The following is a 25,542-nucleotide window of genomic DNA, read 5'->3' on the forward strand; positions in this document are numbered from 1 at the left end:
CTGAAGGATAGCTTCAATTCTCCTATCCTGAGCATCTTGTACAGCTGCTCTTCTTCTTCTACCGGAAGGGTGTTCTGTTTAGACACAGAGCACACCAGCATTTCCACCTTCGGAAAACATATGTGTTCACCTCATCCCTGGTTCCAAGGGGTATAGTCCGACAAAGCATGTCCCCCTTTAAGCTTTGCTTCTGGAGCATCCCATACAAGGGCAATCAGCTCTTGAATTGCATCCAGGAGGGGAAAGAAACAAGATGCTTACATAGGGTGACCAAAAAGGATCTGTCTTTTGCAAAGCAATAGAGTCACCCCCAGTCACGCCAAGCGACTTCAGAGTCTGAGATAACAGACACAGTAACTATTCAGAATAAAAGTAATGGAGCAGAGATCTATGTAGTTCCAAGTCTGGAGCAGTTCCCCTTTAGCCAGAGGGAAGAAAGCAGAGTGCTTTACCTGTAACAGGTGTTCTACGAGGACAGCAGGATGTTAGTCCTTATACATCGGTGACATCATCAGATGGAGCTCCGATGTGGAAACCTTATGTCAAAGTTTCTAGAACTTTGACTAGGCACACTAAGTATGCTCAGCATGCCCTATACCACGCATCCACATGGAATCCCTATTCAGTCTGGTAACATTTATTTATTTTAAGGTTTTTATATACCGGCATTCATGATAAAAACACATCATGCTGGTTTACATTAAAACAGTGATGCATAGAAAGAAAAAACAAACTGGAACTGTAGTGCGGAAGAAAGCAGTTACAAAAAACAGGGATGCTTAAACTGGGAGAGGAAGGAAAAAGAAAAGGTTAATAGCATTTTAAATATTTACAACGAACAGTTAAAAGAGCTGGTTGTGTTATAGAACTTGAAGTTGAAGGACATTAGCTGGAGTCCGGGAAAGCTTGTTTGAAGAGCCAAGTCTTAAGTCTCTTCCTGAAGGTTGGAAGGCAGGGTTCCTGTCTTAGGTCTGGGGGGATGGATAGATTTACGATTTTAATCGTAAACATAGATTTACGATTAAAAATAAAAATAGGAGAAACCCAACTTCGCAGGGTGGTGGGCGGGTTTCATGAGAACTAACATCCTGCTGCTCTTTGAGAATACCTGTTACAGGCAAGCAACTCTGCTTTCTCTGAGGACAAGCAGGACAGTAGTTCTCATGGGTGAATCCCTAGTTACAGGCTGTTCCCCAACACAAAACAGGGACCAACAGACATCTAAGCAGGTGCCAATAGGCACAACAACACCGGTGCTGTTGGTAACAAAAGGGGGAGAACCCAAACAACAGGCCCTAGATTGGGAGAGTTGGGTTCTATACCTCAAACAGGTTCCTAAGGGCAGACTGGCCGAAACTGCTGTTGCATTGGCCATCCCTATCCAGACAGTAATGAGATGTGAATGTGTGGAAAGAACTCCATTTCGCAGCCTTGCAGATCTCCTCCACGGGAACTGCTCACAAGTGGACCACCAATGCTGCCATGGCTCTGACAGAATGAGCCTTGAACTAACCCCTAAGATGTAGTCCTGCCTGGGCATAACAGGAGATGCAATCTGCTAGACAACTGGATATTTTTTGTTTGGCAATGGCAACACCCAAACTATACTTATCAAAAGAAACAAAAGGTTGGATGGACTGTCTATGGGCTTCTGTCCACTCCACACAGAAGGCTAAGGCTTGTTGGCAGTCCAAACTGTGCAGGACTTGTTCACCTTGGTGTGATTGGGGCCTGGGAACGAATATTGGCAGGACAATTGACTGGTTAAAATGGAAATCTGTCACCATCTTAGGCAGGAACTTAGGGTGCGTACGCAAGATTACCCTGGTATGATAAAACTTAGTATAAGGTGGATAAGTCACTAAGGCCTGGAGCTCTCTGACCCTGCGTGCTAAAGTGGCTGCCACCAAAAATATGACCGTCAGGTACTTCAGGTCACAGGTGCGCAGTGGCTCAAAAGGAGCTTTCATCAGCTGAGCTAACACCATGTTGAGGTCCCAAGACACAGCAGAAGGCCTTAGGGAAGGCTTCAATTGAAGCAGGCCCCACATGAAACATACAACTATAGGCTGTATAGAGATGGGCGTACCATCTACACTGTGGTGGTATGCGCCAACTACACTAAGATGAACTCTAAGAGTTGTTTTTTTTAAGCCAGCCTCTGATATGTGTAGAAGGTAATCAAGCAGTTTTTGTGCGGGGCAGGAGAATGGCTCTAGGACTTTCTGCACACACCACATGGAAAACATCCTCTACTTCAGTCCGTAGGACTTTCTAGTGGAAGTCTTTCTAGAAATGTTCTGGGAGTGGTGGCTAGGCCAAGAGCAGTGCCCAGAACTGATAATGGTGACCCAGTACCGCAAAGCATAGGAAACAGTGTTCTTGACGGATTGGAATATGTAGGTAGGCCTCAGATAGGTCTAGAGAAGTTAAGAACTCCCTTGATTGTACGGTCATTATCACAGAGTGTAGGGTTTCCATACGGAAATGATTCACTCGTAGATGTTGGTTGATGGTCTGGAGAACCAGGATGGGGGTGAAAGGAACCTTCCTTCTTGGATACGATGAAATAGATGGAATAACACCCCATCTTTTCCATGGGCACAGGTGCTGGGATTACAGCCGTCATCCTGAGGAGCCTTAAAAGAGTAGTCTCCACTGCCTGCTTCTTGTGCTGGGAGTGGCAAAGAGACATCATGAATATGTCCCAAGGAGTGCAGTGAAATTCCAGCACATATCCTTCCCATATGACCTCCAGTACCCATTTGTCTGAAGTGATCTCGACCCAACTCTGGTAAGAAGAGGGACAGCTGACCTCCTATCTTCTTGTTCCGAGGGTGGGTCAGCAAAATTTCATTGGGGGGTTCAGGATGAACCTGAGCCTGCCCCTCTCTTGGGCTGTTGACTACGAAAGGACTGAGATCTCCCAAAGGGCTGAGATCTCTGAAATGTCAAATTTTTGTAGGGGCGAAAACGTTGGGAGACCCTGGATCGACCTCTCATAGGCAAGGGGCATGTAACTGCTTTATTTTCTGGTAGCCAGGGAACTGGAGATTCGCCCCATTTACTGGCCAGCTTTTCCAATTTGCTTCCGAAAAGGAGTGATCCTTTAAAGGGCATCTTTGTAAGATTTGCCTTGGAGGTTGCGTCTGCAGACCAATTCCACAGCCACAGCTGTCTTCTCACTGCCACCACCGAGGCCATTCCTGTGGCTGAAGTACGGAATAGATCCGAGCCCACATCAGCTAAAAAGGCAGTGGTGGGTTCCATAACCGCTCTGGAATTCACCCCTGAATCATCCATCTCCTGAGAGAGGAGTAGGCACGAAAAAGCTACCAGGGCACAAAAACAATCTTTAAAGTCATTGCTATTGCATCAAAGGCCTGTTTAAGGATGCCCTCTATCCGTCTATCGTGCGCATCCTTTAAGGTTGCTCCTCCTTCCATTGTGATAGTTGTTCGCTTAGAGACGGCACAGACCAGCACATCCATTTTAGGGAAACGCAAATGCTCTCTCACTGCCGGATCCAGTGGGTGTAGCGCTACTAACGCTCATCCCCCTTTAAAACTTGCTTCTGGGGCATCCCATTCTAGGTCAATCAACTCCTGTATGGCTTCCAGTGCTGGAAAGTAGCAAGAGGCTTTCCCCATAGGGAAATCAGAATGGGATTCTTCTTTGGTTCCATCATACAGTCCACCCCAAGAACTCCCAGCATCGTCAGGGTCTGGAAAACCAGGGCAGGCAATTCGTCTCTATGGAAAAACCATAACATGGTCCGATACGGTTCTAAACCAGGGGGAATTTCCTCATCTTCCAAGTAATCTGTATCTTCCTCTTTGTCTGTGTCGTCCGGGTCCCTACCAGGCATACCCTTGGTGAGGTGAAGCATGCCTCCATGTCTGCCAATAGGACTAGGAGATGGAGGGCTTACTGGCTGAGGTTCCATCTGGACAGGGGCAAGTGAGGAGGCAGACTGCGCCTTTACGAAGGCTTGAAGGCCCTGGAAAAATTCCACACAAGAGAAGGCAGCCAGGTCCATGTCTAGCCCAGGAAGTACTAGGGTAGGTGCTGCTGAATTTCCCTCTCCCACAGATGACCCAGTCCCGGGGGTACACAGATCAAGTTAAAGCTGTGGCTAACCCATCCTCTGAATGGGAGGAGCCGGGTTTAGCAAAGTCCAGGGAGGCCAACTCAACCTGGGCTTCCTCACAGTGCTGACATAAGTTGGAACCCAGGTCAGACTGTGAAGCCCTAATATGACAAGCAGCAAAGAGAAAAAAATGCTTATGTTTTTTGGCTGCCGGAGCCACTGGCGGCGGTAACTGTATGTTCTGTCAGTTTGCGCCTAAAATTTTAAGCGCACAGATTTCGGGCACTTAGGCCGGACGTGGCAAGGCGCACGCACAGCCCCTGCGCCTGGCTTTACCTGTATTCTGTACTTAGTAGGTTGTGTGCGTATGTACACGTGCGATGTTATGTGCACTGCTTCTACTGACGGTCTATGGAGGGCAATACAGCATGCACAATGACACGTCCAAAATGGTGCCGCCGCAGCCTACCATGCAGTGTGCCGACCAAGCCTAAAGTGGGGCCTAGGCCACCGGGGGGCCGGGGGGGGGGGCGCAGCTCAACCCGCAAGGAAGCCCACTTTCCCCTACCCCAACGGTATCGGGAACGATGTCAGTACAGCGTGCTGAGCAAGGAGACTGGTGGAAGTCTTACTGAAACCCCTCCAAATGTCTCTGAATCGGGAGATAAATTTTCTTCTCTTTCTCTCTCTTTTTTTTTTTTTTTACTTACCTGGGCTCAGCACTTACCAGCTGAGTATAGAGAAGGTCTCCGGCTGCAGGGGGAGAGGGCTTTGGCTGTCACCACCGTGCTTGGCTTCCTGCACCCGCTGCCTTTCAGCTGCTTAAGCAGCAAATTCCATTCCAGAAACTGGCTATTGGACCAAGGCACACCTCTGAGGGATCTTGGAAATCACCTCAGGAATTCTCAACTGGGGGAGGGACCTTTAGGCATCACCGCAGGAGAGCGGGGCTCAAGTTTTTCTCCAATTTCAATGTAGAATTTCTACTTCCAAAAAGTACAGCAATCCCCATAGGGAGAGGTACGTTAACCATCTGCAGGAGACGGAGAAATACTGAAGGGCTGAGGTCACTGCAGGGGTGTATCTAGGATGACGTCAGCTTTTAAATCTGTCTCCGTCTCCATTTGCTAGCAGGGGAGCATAACCCATTGGTCCTGAGTCCATCTGGCTAGAAGCTAGGAAAGCAGCTTTTGCATAGGAAACTACAGCCAGTGGTATGTAGACAGTGGAAGTTTTCTTCACATTTACAATTCATGGCATGTGACAGGATAACGCACAGACTGTTTAAGCTAGGTTTCCCTTTCTTGCCATGAGAGGGAAAGAAGAATGGTATAAATTCTCTCTGCAGCCTATGGTTTGTGTGTGGTTATGATAAGGGAATGTCTGAAGACATTCCACTATTTGGTAGAAGTAAAACTATGCAGGTCTTTAAGGCTCTGGGAGGCAAAGAAAAGTTGTTTGTGTGTGGGTGAATAACCCTTCAAGAGCCATTAGTGAGTAGAACAAAGGGTATTTATGAAGCATCTATGTGGCTCTGCCTTCTGTGTACTCCAGGTATCCTTTCATGAGCCATCATGAATTTCTTTATGACCAAACTGTGAATATCCCAAGTATCTCCTTTTATGGCAATTACTATTCAAAACCAGAAAGATATTTACCTTCCATAACCGCAAAATAACAGGGGTGAATTGAAACCAATATTAAAATATCAGAGCACTTTGAATAGATGTGTGGAGATAACGGTTACCTTGATTACATCTAGATTCAGGAGGTTTTTCCACCTTGATTGGGGTAATGTAGACATTGTCACTAGGTGTGCCTCCAGTTGCTCTGGTGATTCATATTCTATCATTTCATCCCTTGTCTCAGCTTCATCTTCTGTAGGTTCCACTTCTTTCACAGAAACATAACAATTTTAAGTTGTCATATGTAACAAGCAATTCTTATCAACACTGATAGAGAGTTTGAGTCCTAGATGTGTTCATCTGGTGGTAAAAAGGGGACTCATATAGCCTAGCTTATTTTTGGGACAGTAATGCTAAAATAACATGTTTGAACTGATTTTATACTGTTAAATAAAAACTTAAAAATCAAAATAAATAAATTGGGATTTTTTTTTTACATCTCCAGTATCAAAGTTTTAGTAAATACCTTTAAATACATTAATGATCATGGAACATTTTCCATAATAATTAGCACAATGTAAGACTGCATTTAATTTTTAAACATTTAGCACATTTACATAACACTACTTAATTGTTATTAGCCTACTTTTCAAAAGAAGAAAAGCAGGTGGCTTAGAAAATCACTATGGAAGGAGATCACATGATGCGCTGAGCGAGGCGAGATGTGATTCACTTTGCTCTGATCACCTCCTCCGCTAAATCCACCTCCATCCCATTCTCCTGGCCTAACTTCAGCTAAGAAGTGGGTTATAAAAATATCTACAACCATCTTGAGCGACAGCAAAGTATGTTGGTTCGAATAACTAAAAAAGAGAAGGAAAAAGAAAAAGAGAAGCCTAGGCCAGGAAACGGGAAAATGGTGGATACTCAGCCATGAGGTGAAGGGTGGGTTGAGTGTGCATGTGCCAGTGAGGTGGCCACTTCTCTTTTCTTCGCCCACCACTGAACCTACCCAAGAGAAAAATGTTTCCCCTCTCATTAGCCTGCCCTTTCTTCTCACCTGTTGACATCCAACTTTGGCCCAGGGCCCAAAGGAAAATGTTGCTGCTGACCCTGGCCAGGGGATTGTTTGGAGGAAGGGTTGTTTGAAGGGAGGGATCAGATGCAGAACAGAAGGATCAGCTAAAGAGGAATTGGCTGTAGAGGATAAAAGCAGGAATGATAGAAGATCAACTGATGGATGTAAGAGAGGAGCTGGGCATGAGATGGATCATTTGGGGGGGGGGATGTGAGAGAAGGGAAGGAGGGGGAGACTGGGACATGAGAGAGAGGGAAGATGACAGAAGATCAACTGGGGATTATAAAAATGGCTTGGAGGTGAGAGAGGATCAGCTGAGAGGAAGGTGAGAAGAGGGGATGTAAGAGGGGACTAGCTGGAGAGGATCAGCAGTAAAACAGGGAGGGCGAGAATGGAATGATTGTTGGAAGGAGATTGCATCCCTGTTAATTTATTTTGGCTGTCCTCTGAGGTCATATGAATTCTCAAATGCCAAAATGGGATCACATTGGCTAAAAGTTTGGGAAGCCTTGCACTAGATGGTCCATCACATCTAACAAAAAGTAATGAAACAAAACCTAATATACATTTCATTTTTTAACTGATCTATATACAGGAAAAAAATAATAGTCGGTGTGGGGGGCAGAGGAAATTTTTTTTTTTTTTTTTTTTTAACAAGGGAGGGGGGAGGGCCTTAGAAACAAAAAACGTTGAGATCCCTTGAACTATGAAATGCAGGGAATGGGAGGAACTGCAATATCAGTTGCAAATTTCTAAGAGGTTCATATTCAGTCACTGTCCGGATAGCAGTTAACTGGATAAACATTTCTGGCTAACTTTGTATGTACAGTACATTCAATAATGCAACCTCACTATTGAGTGGAAGAGTAACCTAGTGGTTAGAGCAGTGAGCTATGAACAAGGGAAAACAGGGTTCAAAATACCACTGCCACTCCTTGTGACCTTGGACGAGTCACTTTACCCTCCATTGTCTCAGTTGCATACTTAATCCTCTGGGGATAGGGAAGTACCTGATATAATCCGCTAGTTTAGAGATCAATGTGAATTATAACACAGGCTCCTTGAGAACACTGAAAATTTAATATTAAAGACATTAACTATCCACACATTATAAATTAAATCAGATGATAAAATTACAAGTATCATTAAAACAAGGCGGCTGGCATGTGTTTGGATTCAGAAACCTAATCTTTGTCAAGGGAAAAATGTGAAAGCAGCAACAATGACAACAGAGAAAGAAGAAAATAACAATGTATCAATACTTTAAATGACTGTCTTATCTATTTTCTTCAAGCACTGATCCAAAGTGCAACATCCATGTACTGTCAATTTTGGCACTTCCCCTTTCTCCTTTGAGACAGATTGAATTTCTTGATATAAACATGTTAGGCACCTGGTTTTAATAATATTTGCAATGTATCACCTTATTTAAATTTGCAAGGGGTTGATGAGCAATATCTTTGAGACTACAATTTCAGTCGTCAAGGAGCATGTTATGTTGGGTCTAAATAGAGAGATCTGTATAGGTTTTCAACATCCTTTGTATCTGCTTGATAGGAAAATTGGTTCTTACCTGCTAATTGTCATTCCTAATTGGTTCTTTACCTGCTAATAGTCAGACCAGACAAGTGGGTTTTGCATCCTTACCAGCAGATGGAGGTAGAGAACCAAACTTTGAGGCACTGCTACATCTCTGAGTGCCACCCATAGTCCCTCAGTATTGATCTGTACCCAAGTCAATGAGTAGATAAAATTGAACCCCCAACTAGGGCAAACAGTTAACTCAGGGGTTGAGTCCCCCATAACTGGAGCCCCCACTTTCTTGTAAGGAAGGATAACTGCTTAACCTCAGTGGATCAATCTATTTACAACCGGGCCGATTCAGTAAAATGTGCGGGACAGCCTGTGCTCAGAGGCGAGCGCCCGCTCTCCTGGGCACGCGATTCTGTATGCAAATAAGGGCCCGCGGTAAAAAGGAGGCGCTAGGGACACTAGCGCGTCCCTAGCACCTCCTTATTGGCAGAAGTGGCGGCTGTCGTCGGGTTTGACAGACGATGCTTAATTTTACCGGCGTCGGTTGTCGAACCTGCTGACAGCCACGGGTTTGGAAAACGGATGCCAGCAAAATTGAGCATCCATTTTCCAACCCGCGGGCAGTTTTTTTTTTTTTTTTTTTTAGATTTTTCATTTTGGGGGCCTCCGACTTAATATCGCTATGATATTAGTCGGAAGGTGTACAGAAAAGCAGTTTTTTCTGCTTTTCTGTACACTTTCCTGGTGCCGGCCGAAATTAACTCCTGCCTTCGGGCAAGCGTTAATTTCTGAGAATAAAATGTGCGGCTTGGCTGCACATTTTACCTTCTGTATCGTGCGGGACTAATAGGCTCATCAACATGCATTTTCATGTTGAGGGTGCTATTAGTTTCGGGGAAGGGGGGGGTTGGAAGCTCATTTTTCACGCGCTATTACCCCTTACTGTATAAGGGGTAATAATAGCGTGTGGAAAACAAGCGCTAACGGTGTGCTCGGCCTGAGCGCACCATACTGAACTGGCCTGAATTTGCGGATACAATCTGAGAATATAAACAGGAAATTTGGTCTTTCGGCAGCCAGGTGATGGGTCTCTGGACTGATCTTTGGTATTACAGGAACGAAAATTAGCAGGTAAGAACCAATTTTCCTTTTCTGTTCATACCCAGATCAGTTCAGACAAGTGGGATATACCCAAGCATTGCACTGAGCAGGAACCCAAAAGACTCGCACACAATAGACTTTCACAAAATGCAGCATCTTCCTGAGCCTGAACATCCAAACAGTAATGTCTGGTGAAAGTATGGAGCAAAGACCACTTCACGGTTCTGCATATCTCCTGAGGCAAAACCAACTGACACTCCGCCCACGAGGCAGCTTGCGCTCTTATAGGGTGCACGTGCAGACCCAACGGCGCTACTCCACCTTTACAAATATAAGCCGAACAAATGTTCTCTTTTAGCCAACGCAAAATCATGACTTTAGAAGCTTTGATCCCTTTCTTTGCCCACCAAACACCACAAAGAGATGATCTGATCACCAAACACTGTTATTGACCTTAAGATATTGGAACAGAACCTAGCGCACATCCAAAAGATGAAGATCCTTGGACTCTGGCGAATCCTGAGACCACTCCGGAAAGGCCAGCAGCTCAACCGTCTGATTAACATGAAAAGAGGACACCGCCTTTGGTAAGATGGATGGAACAGTATTCAGCGTAAGCCCCCTGAGGGGAAATACGCAAGATCAGATCTCTGCAGGACAAAGCCTGAAGCTCCGAAATCCGTCTTGCCGAACAAATGGCCACCAAAAACACTCTCTTCAAGGTCAGGACCTTTAGTAACGCTCCTCTCGCAAGGGCTGAAACTGAGGCCCGCAGAGCCCTTTCAGAACCAAATTAAGACTCCAATCAAGGCAAACCTTACTCACTGGAGGATGCAAATGCTTAATGCCCCTCAGAAAGCGAACAACCATCAGGGTGAGAGGCCAAGGCGCTCCCTCGCATCTTGCCCGTAAGGCAATCCAAGGCCACCACCTAAATGTGGAGTGAGCTATAAGCCAACCCTTTTGATAACCCCTGTTGCAAAAAGGCCAAAATATGAGGAATATCCATGCCCAGCGGATTCACCCGCTGCTCCAAACACCAAGACTCAAAATCATTCCAGACCCTGACATAAGCTAGAGAAGTAGGTGGTCTTGCAGCCTGGAGCAGAGTAGAAATAAATGGCTCTGAATATCCTTTTAATCGCAATTGCCACCTCTCAAAAGCCAAGCCGCAAGACAAAAGTGATCCTCCCGATCCGAGAATATGGGTCCTTGACGAAGCATCTATGGGAGATGGACAAATCAGAGGCCCATCCATTGCGAGACACACCAAATCCGTGAACCATGGCCAGTGCGACCACTCCAGTATCATCAGAACCACCCTCTATGGATGCATCTCTATGCACCACAAGACGCGTCCGACGAGGGGCCAGAGTGAAAATACGTACAGCAGAACTCCTCTCGGCCATGGACACACTAGCGTGACTTTTCGTCTGCAACTGAAGTATCAAGTTGATTTGGCATTGCCCCACATGGCCATGAGGTCCACTTGAGGGATGACATATCTGTCGCAAATGAGAGCCCAGGCTTCCGGGGACAACTCTCATTCTCCCGGATCCAATTGCTGTCTGCTTGCACATTGTCCACTCCTGCGACGTGAGACGCTGCTATTCCCTCTAGGAAAAGTTCCGCCTACACACAGAGATGTTGAGTCTTCAGGGCCAGCACGTGACTCTTCATCCCTCCTTGACAACTTATGTATGCTACCATCCGTCCCCCTTGATTCAAGGCAGGAATGCTTATAGGGTCCTGCAAATTGCCCTCGTCTCTAGATGATTGATCAACCAGGCCGCCTCCGCCAGCATCCAAAGACCTTGAGCTGACAGCCCCTTACAGACTGCCCTCCAACCCTTGAAGCTGGCGTCTGTAATAACCACTACCCAGTCCAGAGACTCCAGATCCACTCCCTTCTCCAGGTTGTCACAACAGCCACCACGAGAGACCGGTAAAGGCAGTTGATACTGTTCTGACAATGGATTCCATCAGGACAAGAGCACTTTCTGCAAGGGTCGCATGTGAGCATAAACCCATGGAACCAAATCCAATGTGGACGCCATGGAACCCAGAACCTGCAAATAATCCCAGATGCTATGTACCAGCAGATGTTTCAGGTACGTCACTTGTCTCTGCAACTTCGACACTGTCTGAGGTCAGAAAACCCTGCTCCTCTGAGTATCGAACAGCACCCCCAGATATTCCAGTGACTGGGTTGAAACCAGATGGCTTTTCGTCAGGTTTATTACCCAACCCAGTGATCGCAATCTGTCCATCACCTGCTGCACTGAGCGACCACACTCCTCCTCTGTCTTGGCCCAGATGAGCCAGTCGTCCACATATGGGTGAACTATAATTCCCTCTCGTCTCAAGGTTGCCGCCGCAACTACCATCATCACCTATGTGAAGATTTGCGACGCTGTGACCAGTCTGAATGGAAGAGCTTTGACCTAGAAATGTTGTCCCATTACCATGAACCTCAGAAACATCTGGTGATCCGCCCAAATGGAAATATGCAGGTAGGCCTCTGTTAGATCTAAAGAAGCTAGGAACTCTCCTTTGTGGACAGCTACTATCACTGTGCGCAACATTTCCATGTGAAAACGCGGAACCTGCAGGGCCACATTGACCCTTTGTAGATCCAGAATGGGTTGAAACGTGCCCTCTTTTTTGGGAACCAATAAATAAATTGAGTACCTCCCCCGACCTTGCTCAGATTGAGGTACTGGAACAATTGCATCCAATCTAAGCAACTTCTGCAGCATATCCCACACCACCTCCTGCTTGCTTTGAGACAAACAATGGGACTCTAAAAAGGCCTCCCCGATGGGGCACGAAAATTCTAAGGCATAACCATCTCTTACCACCTCCAGAACCCACTGGTCTGAGGTAACCTTGGTCCATTCTTTATAGATTGATCTAATCTGCCCCCCACAGCCTCCATGGAGGACTGGACCGCCCTGGCTTCATTGTGATGCCTTTCCTGCCCTGGTCGGCAGAATCTCTGGAGGATCTGTGGGAGACTCGAAAGGACAGTTGTCTTCCCGAAGACTGCTTTTGTCCCCATGCTGAGGAACTCTTGCCTGAAAGAAAACTTCTCGTATCCCAAAAATGGGAACGAGCTGGGAAACTTTTCTTGTCACTCCTCTTATCTTCTGGCAACCTATTCCCCTTCGACTCTCTCTATTCTTCATCAGCTGGTCAAGATCCTCCCCAAATAGAAGTTTCCCTCTGAAGGGAGATTACAGAGCTCAGACTTGGACCATGTGTGCGCTGACCAATTTTATAACCACAACAACTTGCAAGCTGCCACTGCCGAAACCATGCTTCTGGCAGACATATGCACCAAATCATATAGCGCATCCATCACATAAGCTACCCCAGCTTCCAAGCACGCTGACTGCATGGAGCTGCTGGGATGAGCAGAACTCTGCTCCTCAGCCTTCTGCACCCAGCATAAGTAGGCAATCTGCATCAGACTGCCATAGATCGCCACCCGGAGACTTGGCAGAAACCTCAAACATCCTTTCTAACTGCATCTCCAATCTACGATCCTAAACATTCTTCAGAGTGGCTGAACCGCCACCAGAATAGTTGTCTTCTTAGTGAGGTGGAGTCTGCCGCATCCACCTTTGGCAGCTTTAGCAGGTGCAAGGTCTCTTCCATCACTGGGTATAGCTTTGCCATTGCCCTGCCCACCGTAAGATCTGCATCCGGGGAATCCCATTCTCGATTAACCAATTTTTTAATCTTCTTAAGCAAGGGGAAGGCACTAGGACCACCCCTCAGTCCCTCCAGGACCGGATTTACTCCCTCACTGTCTGACTCTTGAATGACCTTGATACCCAATTCCTCAAAAACCTGAGGAATCAGGGGACACAGCTTCTCCTTCCTAAACAGGTGAACGACTCTCGGGTCATCTCCCTCCGTCAGCAGCATCTCATCTAGATCAGGGTCACCCTTGTCCGTATCCACCCCACTGGAATCACCCCCTGAAGGGGCACCTGCAGGATCCTTGTGAGGATCATCCGAGCCGTGTTCCTTGGATCACCTTCGGCTCCTGAGCCACGCCCCAGGCCCAGAGTTCTGAGCAAACCACCAGAACTTCTTGTCGAGACCTCCCTAGGTCTCTTGGAAGGACCTTGTGGCTGACAGTCCCGGGGATGCTTCCCCCTGCCCCCTGCCGTGCCAGAAAGGCCTTATGCAGGAGAACAACAAAATCCGGTGAAAACTCCTTCAGACTCTTGTCGTCCCCATTGAGGCTGCTCCCATTTGATTCCTCTCTCGTGCTAAGGGCCCGTGCTGCCAATGTCTCATGGGAGAAAGAGCCGGAGAATCCCTGGGTGCCCTAGAGCTCGAGGACTTCTGCCTGCAACCCTCAGAGGCCATGGCGACTCCTTCCAGTCCCCCCCTGGGACGTCTGCTTTGGGCCCCAAAGATCTAGTGGCCCTCTTGTCTGGGGGCCGGTTCCGCTGAAGCTCCTTCACCCCCTGCAGCACAGCCAGAGCACAGGGACACCTCATTCAGCTGCGTGGTCCACAACTCACACGCCTTACAAGCTGCAATGTGAGACTTTGGCGTCACTAGGCCCAGGGAAGAAATGGCGACCTAGCGGAAACAACCCCGCTCCAACACTTGCATGCAGGCCACGCACATGGTCTGCTCAAAGGTGCATGCGTTAACAGGCACGAACACAAAATGTGCCTGAGAAACAGCTTGTCAACCCCCCCCCCCCCCGGACCCCCAGAGAAGAGGCAGTCTAGCGGGCAAAAAAAGCCACTCCGGCGCTAGCAAATAGGCCATGTACATGGTCTGCTTACAGAATTGCACACCAGCAGAGGCCCGACCTCGCCCATGGAGAAGCAGATGCATGAAAGAATCCCGGATCAGTATTGGTCTGAGAAGACCAGGTGGAGAAAGTGGGGTGGTTGTTGGCATAGCTAAAACACATCCTATGCTCCATTCTCAAAAATAATGGCAGCCTGTAGAACAAAGGTACAAGAGTATATCTACTCTTTTATGCATATTACAGGAGACACCAAACATTTTGCAGCAGAATATTTCATCCCAGGGTACCATCAAGCTAGGGCGAGATAACATAGTAGAAATCTCATCTTTGTGAGATTTTCCTCACTCCAAATGATGTCAAATCTTCACCTCGGTGTACTGTGTTGCTCGTACATCTAAAACTGCATCTAAAACTGGCCCCTAAACCACCACCTCACCTCGAGCTATTATCTGGCCTTCCTATAGAGATATAAATAGTTGACTACTATGAAGGCCTTATAGTTTCTCCCTCTCTGGTACCTGTCTGGGTATCACAGGGTGCAAAAACTTTACCACACCCCGCGATACACTACCTATGCAAAGCGCTATGTTAGCGTGCGGTGCGGTAACTGTAAAATTACCATAAACACCCCTTTTTCTTACCGCAGGTGTTATCCATGCGTTATTATAGCATTTTGATGAATCTAGGTGTTAACTAACTAATCATGAAACAGATATACTTTCCTGCCAGGAGGAAGACGACTTGAAGGAGACCTCGGAGGAAAGAGGAGCCATTCCCCTGGTTTTCAGTTCCTCCGGAAGAAGCAGGCTAAAGCCACAATGGGATAGCCAACATCCCGCTTGCTTGGCTCCATCTGAGGGATGATTCACAAAGGTACCTAACACTTCAAAGAGCTCTGAAGCAAATTCTGTCTGCTTTTTCTATTTCTTTCTTTTTTTTTTTTTTTAAACAGACTGCAGGATTGCACCTCTACCATCTGCTGGAGACAGAGAAATACTGAGGGACTGCAGGTGGCACTCGGATATGTAGCCGTGCCTCAAGGTTTTGTTCTCTGCCTCCATCTGCTGATAGGAATGCAAAACCCACTTGTCTGGCCTGATCTGGGTATGAACAGGAATGAGTTTGAGACCATTAATCTACAAGTTTAGTGGAAAAACAAATCAACTGGCTGAATTTCACCCTGCATATATCAGTGTGAGTCTCTTAGGCCCCATGTTTACCTTGGACAGGACAGGTTCCAGGAAGCATCACTGTAGCTGGCTCATAATCCGCAGGAAGCGGCCGCAGTGAGACTAGTGAATACAGGGACTTGTTGGACCTAAATCACCAAACAAAATAAACACACATTAACATATACCCCAATCTACTTACTGCACAAACAAATTAGTGTTAAGCTACTTTTTGATTGTTTAAAAATACTTGCAGTAAGCATCCAGACTGTTTAATTGCCCTTCGATTTTTTTTTATAAACTAGGGACCATTCATTGCCAATTACATTACATCACATTTTTAGCCTTAAAATGAGCCTTTGGCATAGCTTTGTTTACAGAATTGTTACTGGATTCACAGCAGGTGATGAAAGATTTCATTAAGTCCACAAAGCTGAGACCTACCCATTCAAAAAAAAAAAACAAAACTTTTTGCTCATCATTTCTAGATAATTCTTAGGTTGATTCTATTAATGCTACCGGACCTGCACAGACTTAGTTTTCTTGAAGACCAATATGGTTACTGGAACTCTGCACTATGGAAATGTTATTGTCAAGGCCTGACTTTTTGCAGTAGGTCCTGGGTAGATTGTAGCGAGGGTTGTAGAATTCTGTGGTACATTTACATAAATTTACTTGTAACTAATTGCATAAAAGCAAATTATTGAAAAACCATTTAAAATCTGTTTTAAGTCATTTTTTTTTTCAATTTTCTCCCTTTTCCACTCATCTTCCATTTATTTTCATTTCTTCTTTCCACTTACCTCTAATAGTCGTCCTTCCCTTCTTCCAATCTTTTTCATCCATTGTTCCTCTCACGCCTCCATCTCTCCACCCTAATCTCCATTTACATTCATCCCACCTGTCTCCAATTTCATCTTTCCTCCCATCCTGTCTTTTCAACACTTGCTTTACTTACTCTTCCATTCTCCACCCCCTCCCATTTTCTTTACAATAAGTTCTCCTTCCTCAAATGCTGCCTGCTCTCTGCAGATGCTGCAAGGGCTCAGTTTCCCCAAGAGCCGCACAATGCCGACAGGAGAATTTTCTGTAGGTACTATGCAGAAGATTCAAAGATGGCCCAGCCTGGGGAAGCAGCAGGGCTGAGACGTTTTAAAAAAAAAGTGGCAACCCAATTTAGGCGGTGAAAAATAAAGTAGTGTGACCTGATTCAGGATGGAATGATGCAAGGGGTAAAGGGGGTGAGGTCATTAAAAAAAAAAAAAAAAGAGGTGTGTAACCTACAGCTCAAGTGCTGTGGTGCTCTCCAACACATGAAAAGGCAAATTATGAAGCAAGAGGCAGATTAAGCAGCAGTTGCCATGGCATAATGGGAATCCAGGAGTCCTGATTATTATATTGTTTTAATTAAGAGCTGAAGGTTCAGAGTGATCATAAGCCTGTGTGCTAAGTAGCACCTACTGGTGGTTCTTTTTGTTGGTAGCACTGGCTTCAACTGGGTCTGAAACGCTGGTCCATTTCTTTTCAAGTTCCTTGTTATATAAAAATCTTTGGAAAAGGATTTGAACTTAATTTATAAAACTATTGTTTTGGGATTAATCAACAACAATGATGAAATTATTTGTAATAAATAGCTTGCTGTGATTTTTTTTTTACTATAATCAACTATTCAAGTTATTTTTCATGATTAATTTATATCATCCAACTTCCTAAAAACTCTAAGCAATTGACAGATCAAACCACACATAAAGTGATGGCCATTCTATGTCCTAATCCAGCCTAACCCACAGGCCGATACAGTAAGGGCGCGTAAGAAAAAGTGCGGCAGTGCTGGGCGCCTGCTCGTTTGCCGCACTCACAGTTCGGATCACATACCGCTCGATACAGTATTTAAATGGCATGCAAATGCAAGCCGCGTCCAAAGCACGTCCACGAAGCGTCCACGAAGCGCATTCCGTTTTACTGTATAGGTGCTATACAGTGCCTATACAGTATCCTGGGTGCGCTGGAACCTGTCATTTCAAATATCATTTCAAATTACATTTGAAATGACAGGTACCAGGAAGTGGATGGTTCTCTTACAGACCCCGCTGCCTTGAGCGCCAGGCGCCAGCAAGCCCCAGCAGCCGGCGATCGGAGGCAGGGAACGCAACAAAGCACCCTCCTTCGGACGGGCAAGAGACGAAATTTCACAGTCCCAAACCAAACCAATCATCAGGCAAGCCCCAGCAGAGAGAGACGAAATTTCACAGTCCCAAACCAAACCAACCCAATCCAATCCAAGCCCCAGCAGAGAGACGAAATTTCACAGTCCCAAACCAAACCAATCCAATCCAATCCAAGCCCCAGCAGAGAGAGACGAAATTTCACAGTCCCGGGCAAACTTTCCCCCAGCCCCCGCTCACCTGCCCTGGCCGTGGCCACGCAAGCCCCCAGCAGCAGCAGTAGAAGGGTGTCAAGAGAGAGCGCCTTCAGCCCCGCTGGCAAAGGTGAATACGTGCACGCCTGTACGTCCAATATGGGCGCTCAAGGCTGAGAAGGTGCATGCGCACACGCTGTGACCTGAGCGCCCGGCTGGATGTCGGAGGTCACGGCATGCGCGTATTCACCTTCGCCGGCGGGGCTGCTGGAAGCCGCCTCGCATGGGGAGTGCCCGATCCGCTGAAGCCGCTCTCTCTCGTCGCCCCTCTACTGCTGCTGCTGGGGGCTTGCGTGGCCGCGGCCAGGGCAGGTGAGTGGGGGCTAGGGGAAAGTTTGCCCGGGACTGTGAAATTTCGTCTTTCTCTGCTGGGGCTTGGATTGGATTGGGTTGGTTTGGGACTGTGAAATTTCGTCTCTCTCTGCTGGGGCTTGCCTGACGCTTGGATTGGGTTGGTTTGGTTTGGGACAGGGTAGGCGGTAAATTAGCAGGTAAAAGACGCGGCAAGATAGGTTAAAAAGGAGATAGTCGGGGCGCACATTACTGTATGGGAGGGAATAGCTAATCGGATCGTTTACATACATATACATGCCACGGGCGGAAAGGGATACGCGTCGAGTAAAAGAAGCGGTAAGGATCGGTAAAAACAGATAGTGAATCGCGGGTTAGACTTACGCGGCCAAATTGTGAGTACACAGCGGGTTAGAAACGGGGTAACTGCGGCCGCGCTTTACTGTATCGGCCTGCCAATAAATTAAACATCAATCTGCAGCCACATAGTGATTCATTAACTTTCTCAGTGGCAAACATTAACTTGCCACTGAGAAAGTCACATTAAAGAAACAGGTTTTACATAATTTCCTAAAGATCAAGTAATCACTATTGGTTCTGATCTCTTTTATGAGAGCAATCCACAAAATCGGTGCCACATAAAAGAATGCCCTCTTCATGTTTAGCTTCAGCTGGGAATGATGCAGAAAACGCAAAATTCTCATAGTTTTTCTATGACTATCTTGCAGAGATTGAGGACCCAAACCACAGTTCAAACAGAGGACTACATAATATTTCAGGCAGGCAATGTATTTGTTCTAAGGCAGGGGTCACATGATCCAAGAGCTGCAGGCTCATCAGAATTGCGCTGCTGTGTTCTGAAAGTATTGCGGCCTGATAAGCTGCTCCTTTTATTCAAGCCTGCAGAAAGCACATTACAATAACCTACATGCCCTAGTACTAGTGCCTGAACAAGAGATGTCAGATCCTTAATAGCCATATATGGTTGCAAGTTGCAGAGCAATTGCAATTGCCAAAAAGCTACCTTTAAGAGGTTACTGCTGTGCGCCTGCTTCAAAAGATCTGAATCTGAAGTTACACTAAGGATCTTCACATCCGATTTAACCTGCAGTCGATAACTATCAAAAGACATGGAAGATGTCGGATTCAAAACAATTCTTTTTTTTTTTTTGAGGATTTAGAGACTGCTTCTGCCTCATCCATTTCTATATTTCCTCAAGGCATCAGGAGAGTTGGGAAAGCTTTCCCATCCACACAGACCCCAGCTCACAAAATACCAGGATTTTGTCTGCATAAACCAGGCATTTCAATCCCAGCTTGTTCACCACAGTACCCTGTCCACCTTCCCTCTCTTTTTGCATTGTTGGTTTCAAATGTTAGGAAAATAAACACTGAAATAATGATTTCTTTCTTAATAATTAACAACTCAAAAATATTACATAGAAGTTTAAAACATTTGACATTACCACAGGCAAAGTCCAAGATCATCAACATGCGAGGAAGCAAGAAAGTCTCCAGTTGGTGACATGGTAATGCTGAGCGCAGCCGAATCCAGCATAAAGCAGTCAACAAGGCTGCAGAGGGAGAACAAAACAGAGGAGCCTGGTTAACTGTGCATTTGCTAAACACGGGTTTTGATTAAAAATGTTTTCATGCCAGCATTAGAATAAAGATGAGATTTAGACAAGCTCAGCACTGAAAGAACAAGGGTCCCTATGAAGGGAGTACTATAAACACAAATTGGTGCAATAGGTTTCTGCACCACCAGATGATGCTCTTTGCATACACATATGAACCACTGCTACTTGTTCCAAAAGCATATTTTTGCCACACAGTACTAAAGGAAAATTGGTTCTCACCTGCTAATTTTCGTTCCTGTAATACCACAGATCAGTCCAGACTTCTGGGTTTTGCCTCTCTACCAGCAGATGGAGTCAGAGAAACAAAACTTTGAGGCACTGCTACATAACAGAGAGTGCCATCTGCAATCCCCTCAGTACTGACCTGGACCCAAGCCAAGATGTAACCCCAATACCCCTTTCTCGGGCTAACAGGGAAGACTATAGGGTTGGAAACTGGCAAAAACTGGAGCCAAAAACACTCCCAAAAACTAAATCTGTAAAAAACAAACTATGATCAAACAACTGCCCAAATACCTTGAAAAGCAAATCAATTTGAAACACCAGTTGGCAAAAAACATAGCCTTTCGGCAGTGATGGGATGGGTCTCTGGACTGATCTGTGGTATTACAGGAATGGAAATGAGCAGGTAAGAACCATTTTTCCTTTCCTGAACATACCCACATCAGTCCAGACAAGTGAGATGTACCAAAGCACCCTTACGCTGGGCGGGAACCCTAGAGACCCGCACGCAGAACACTCTCATCAGAGAACGCATCTTCCTGCGACCTCACGTCCATACGGTAATGTCTGGTGAAAGGATGCAACGAGGACCAAATCGCAGCCCTACAAATCTCCTGAGGCAACAGAAACTGACATTCTGCCCAGGAAGTGGCCAGCGATCTTGTGGAGTGCGCCTTCAGCCCTGCTTATTTTTGGTATCCCCAAAGGACCTCTATAATTAGCTGGAAAATAAACATCTAAATTTATACTTTATGAACACCTAAAATCCCTATTTATATATAGTTCCATGCCCCACCTCACAAGCAGGAGTCAAGCTCAAGAAAACATTTAAGAACAGAATTTTTACATAATAGGAGAGGGATTAGAGGCCCTTATATAAAGGCCTTACAAAGACATAAGGAATCTGTAGATCAGCTTTAAAGTACAAACTACTGCCATGTTGGGGATGAAATTTTTAAAGCAATAGGTTTCTCCCATTTTGGATGTAATTTTCAAAAGGGATTTCTGCGGGTAAAACAGTGTTATATGAATAGAACTGTTTACAAAACTGCCTTCCTGATATTCTGGTAAACTTACAAGCATATGTCATGTTCACATGTAAGTTTACGTAGAGTTGTTCCTGGGGGCAGATTTGGGGCGGATTTGGATTTACACATAGAGAGATATATTTTATATACTGTGTGGTGGGAACTGCAAAGTTTATAAAACACCAGGTAGTTCTGTTGTGAAAGTACGCATGTATGTTTCAGTACGTGCAAATATTTCCAATGCAAGAAAATGCTTAGGAGGTAATTTTCAAAGGGCTTTATGCACGTAAAAGTAGCATATATTTAGCAAATCAACTTTGATTTTAAGCTCTCTAAATGAGAATGTTTGGTGTGATATTTTGCAATAAGCAGTACAATTTGCCATATTGTGATCTGGGCCGAGGCAAAATAAACAAAAGTCAAGAAGACCTGAAATGGCTCTCTTATGCTGCAACGGAGGATGACCCGCATCCTGAGTGGACTTAGAGCACTTCTTAGGCCTGGGGGTCCAATACAAGGGGCCTCTTCTTACCTGCCTTCCAGGCCTTAAAGGCCCTATGCATTAAAAATACAAAATCAGAAGAAAAGGAAGAGGAAGAATCATCAGTATCCCCCTCAGGGATATCCGCAGCGCCTTTTGACCCAAGCCCATCAGACTTGTCCCCCTCAGGGACCGTCCTTTGCGGAAACAAATTTGGCGGGAGATTTTCCTCCCCCTGCACTGTAAGCGCCGCCGAGGTCTCTGATGTTAGCGATTTCAAAATGGCGCCCATTCCCGCGCTTCACGGGAACAGGCAGAGAGACGAGGGCTGCAGCTCCCGAAGGCTCCAGAGACAGTCTAGACCCTTACAATGACCCTCCCTGGGGCCGTGGAGGCTCCCTCTCCCCCTGAGAAACAACTAGAGCACAGGCCTTCCTGCGAGAGGCGCGCAGCACCACACACCCGACACACGGTTCGCCACGGCATTTGCTAGGGAAGAAAAAAGCACAAGATTCCCCTGAAAACCCTGACGAAATAGTGGCAAAACGGCAAGAGAGGGGCCCCAATGCGATCGGAAGGAAAGGGAGAGTCGAGACCGCCCTTGCCCAAGGTACCACTTCCAGGGTGGAGGCCATAAGGCCGAGAACCTGCAGATAATCCCAAGCTATGGGCCGACTGGCTCCCATCAAGGACTGCAGACGCGTCTGAAGTTTTAATCTTCTCTTGGTGGTGAGACTGACTGTGTCTGCCTGGGTGTCGAACTGGACTCCCAGATATTCCAGAGATTGGGAAGGCTGTAGGCAACTCTTGTTTAGGTTGACAACCCATCCCAGGCTTTCCAGAAGGGCGATCACTCTGTTGGTTGCCCGATGGCTCTCCTCTCGCGATTTCGCCCTGATGAGCCAATCATCTAGGTAGGGATGGACCAGGATTCCTTCCCGCCTGAGCGCCGCTGCAACCACTACGATCACCTTGGTGAAGGTCCGCGGCGACGTGGCCAGTCCGAAGGGCCAAGCCCGGAACTGGAAGTGGCGTCCCAGCACCTTGAAGCGTAGGTAGCGCTGATGATCCTGATGAATCGGGGCATGCAGGTAGGCTTCTGATAAATCTAAGGCCGTGAGGAATTCTCCTGGCTGCACTGCGTTCTTGACTGAGCGCAGAGTTTCCATGCGAAACCTCGGGACCCGTAAGTATCGGTTGACTGACTTGAGGTCCAGTACGGGCCGGAAGGTGAATCCTTTCTTGGGTACCATGAAATAAATGGAATAATGCCCAGAATTCATTTCCCGTGTAGGTACTGGGATTATGGCTTTCAAGGACAGGAGCCTCGCCAGGGTAGCTTCCAATGCTGCCTTCTTGTGTATGGGACATGAAGATTCCACAAACTTGTCCGGAGGGAGATGATGAAAGTCCAGATAATACCCCTCTCGGATGATGGCGAGGACCCACTGGTCCGATGTAATCTCGACCCATCTGGGGTAGAAGAGGGTTAACCTGCCCCCTATGGCTCTGTCCCCCAGACGGATCGGCATATTCTCATTGTGAGGCATGGCCGGGACCTGAACCCGGGCCGGCTCCCCTCTTGCGCTGCTTGGTCCGAAAGGACTGGGTCCTGGCCTGAGGACGAGGTGCCTGGTAGCGACTCCTATAGGGAATGAAGCGCTGGGAGCTTCTACCCCTGGAGGACCTTGGAAAGGCGCGCTGGTTCCTTCTGAACCGATCTTCCGGTAGTCGAGGTACTGGAGAGGCGCCCCATGTGCTGGCCAGTCTATCAAGGTCGCTGCCAAACAGAAAAGAGCCCTTAAAGGGCATTCTGGTGAGGTGTGTCTTCGAAGGAGCATTGGCTGACCAATTCCGGATCCAGAGCTGCCTCCTGGCGGCTACGGAGGATGAGATCCCCTTGGCTGTTGTCCGGACTAGGTCAGATGCAGCATCCGTGAGGAACGAGAGAGCTGACTCCATGTCTGCTGCTGGAGCATTGTTCCTGACCTGTGACAAACAGGAACGTGTCACCACTGTGCAGCAGGTTGCGATCCGCAAAGATAGAGCTGCCACCTCAAAAGTCTGTTTCAGAATGGCGTCCAGATGCCAGTCATCAGGCTCCTTGAAGGCCGCCCCCCCTCTCAACTGGAATGGTAGTGCGCTTGACCACAACGCTAATCAAGGCATCCACCTGAGGGCACGCCAGCAGTTCCTGAATAGCCGGTGCCAGGGGGTACATACCTGTCAGGGCCCGACCCCCTTTGAATGAGGCTGCTGGAGCAGCCCATTCTAAATCTATCAGTTGTTGTGCGGCTTGCAAGAATGGAAAATGGCGGGCTGTAGGATGAAGACCTTCCAGCAGGGGGTTCTGCGCAGAGGGTACTGTAGCGCTGGGACCTGTAATATCCAACTCCGCCAGGCATTGAGATACCAGGTCGGAGAGATCCTCTTTAGGGAAGAACCGCCTCATGGTTCTGTATGGCTCAATCCCTGAGGGAAGTTCTCCCTCGTCCGGGGGTTCGGACTCATCCGGCGAAACATCAGGGTCCGTCTGAACCGGACTGTCTGGAGGCGGGAGATCCTGCCCACGATAAGGGCGTGAAGGTCCAGGAACAGGATCCGCTGGAGCCACCACCGCAGCAGCAACCGCAGCAGTAGGAACAGCAGGGCCTGGACGGGAAGCTGTTTGCATCTGGACAAAAGCATGAATTCCCTTAAAGAGATCCACCCAGGAAATGGAAGCGGTCTCTAATCGCCGGGGTACTAGGTCCCCTGGGATTCCAGATTGGTCGAGACTGCCCGCTAAATCCGGGGTAGCCCCTGGAGAACTGTCAGCAAACCGTGGTTGAGACTGGTCCTGGCCCGAGGGTCCCACGGCCTCCTCACATTGGGCACAAAGGGAGTCTGGCTCTTCACTGTGCGTGGCTCTAAGCTGGCATGCGGAGCAGAGGCCGAGGGCTTTAATGCCGGAGGCAAGAGGCGCCCCCGCTGAAGACGCTGAGGCGTTCTGTTCCATAGAAAAATATGCGCTTAATGATATGCGGCAGCAAAATGCGTTCAATACAACAGGCGCTTAATAATATGCGGCAGCAATGTACGCTTAATATAACAGGCGCTTAATAATATGCGGCAGCAATGTACGCTTAATATAACAGGCGCACAATAATATGCGGCAGCAATGTATGCTTAATATAACAGGCGCTCAATAATATGCGACAGCAATATACACTTAATACACCAGGCGCTCAATAATATGCGACAGCAATATACGCTTAATACAACAGACGCTCAATAGAACAGGCGCTTAACAATATGCGGCAGCAATAGACGCTGAACAGAACAGGCGCTTAATACACCAGGCGCTTAATAATATGCGGCAGTAATATACGCTCAATGATATCCCATATGCTCTCAGCAATATGCAGTCAGCAATATACGCTCAATGGTATCCAATATGCTCTCAGCAATATGCGGTTAGCAATACACGCTCAATGGTATTCAATATGCTCTCAGCAATAAGCGGTCAGCAATATACGCACAGTGGTATTCAATATGCTCTCAGCAATAAGCGGTCAGCAATATACGCACAATGGTATGCAATATGCTCTCAGCAATATGCGGGCAGCAATATACGCACAATGATGTATATAATATGCGCTTAGTCATAGACCGGCGCCTATCATGGGCGCTCAATACCTGAACAAGGCCAACAAAATGGCGCCCTCCACGGCGTACCGCCTACAGGCCACGCCGCCGATCCTCGTCCCTCGGAGACCAAAAGTAAGAGATGTACGCCTTACCTGATCCTCGGCGCTTCCCGGCTGGAACCCTGGCGGTCTCCGGCTGCAGGGGGAGAGGGCAAGTACCTTCACTGCCGCGTTTGAGGATATGCACCCGCTGCCTCGTTTACGCCGGGACCGAGGCGCCTCGCTCGCCACGCCCGAGCCTCGCCCGGGGGCTACGTCCCTACCGCGATTCGGCCACCGGACCGAGGTCTTAAACCTCCGGGGGATCGCGGAAATCACCCCGGGAAACTCAACTGGGGGAGGGACCCCAAGGGTATCACTGCAGGAGTGCGGGGCTCGATGTTGCAGTAGAAA

The 25,542-nt window shown here is 47.3% G+C and overlaps 1 protein-coding gene across 3 annotated transcripts in view; it reads right to left on the reverse strand.

Moving 5' to 3' along the window:
* WDR36 (WD repeat domain 36) overlaps positions 1-25,542 on the reverse strand; it is a 178,845-nt gene that overhangs the window by 24,110 nt on the left and 129,193 nt on the right. For all 3 annotated transcript variants that reach the window (XM_029571826.1, XM_029571843.1, XM_029571834.1), the window contains 3 exons: positions 19,556-19,663; positions 15,431-15,528; positions 5,838-5,983 (listed from right to left, as the gene is read on the reverse strand). In XM_029571826.1, coding sequence (XP_029427686.1) covers positions 5,838-5,983; positions 15,431-15,528; positions 19,556-19,663 — 352 coding nt within the window. The remainder of the gene's footprint in view (positions 1-5,837; positions 5,984-15,430; positions 15,529-19,555; positions 19,664-25,542) is intronic.

Source organism: Rhinatrema bivittatum, chromosome 1 (assembly GCF_901001135.1).
Source record: "Rhinatrema bivittatum chromosome 1, aRhiBiv1.1, whole genome shotgun sequence".
In the NCBI taxonomy this organism is placed as follows: domain Eukaryota; kingdom Metazoa; phylum Chordata; class Amphibia; order Gymnophiona; family Rhinatrematidae; genus Rhinatrema; species Rhinatrema bivittatum.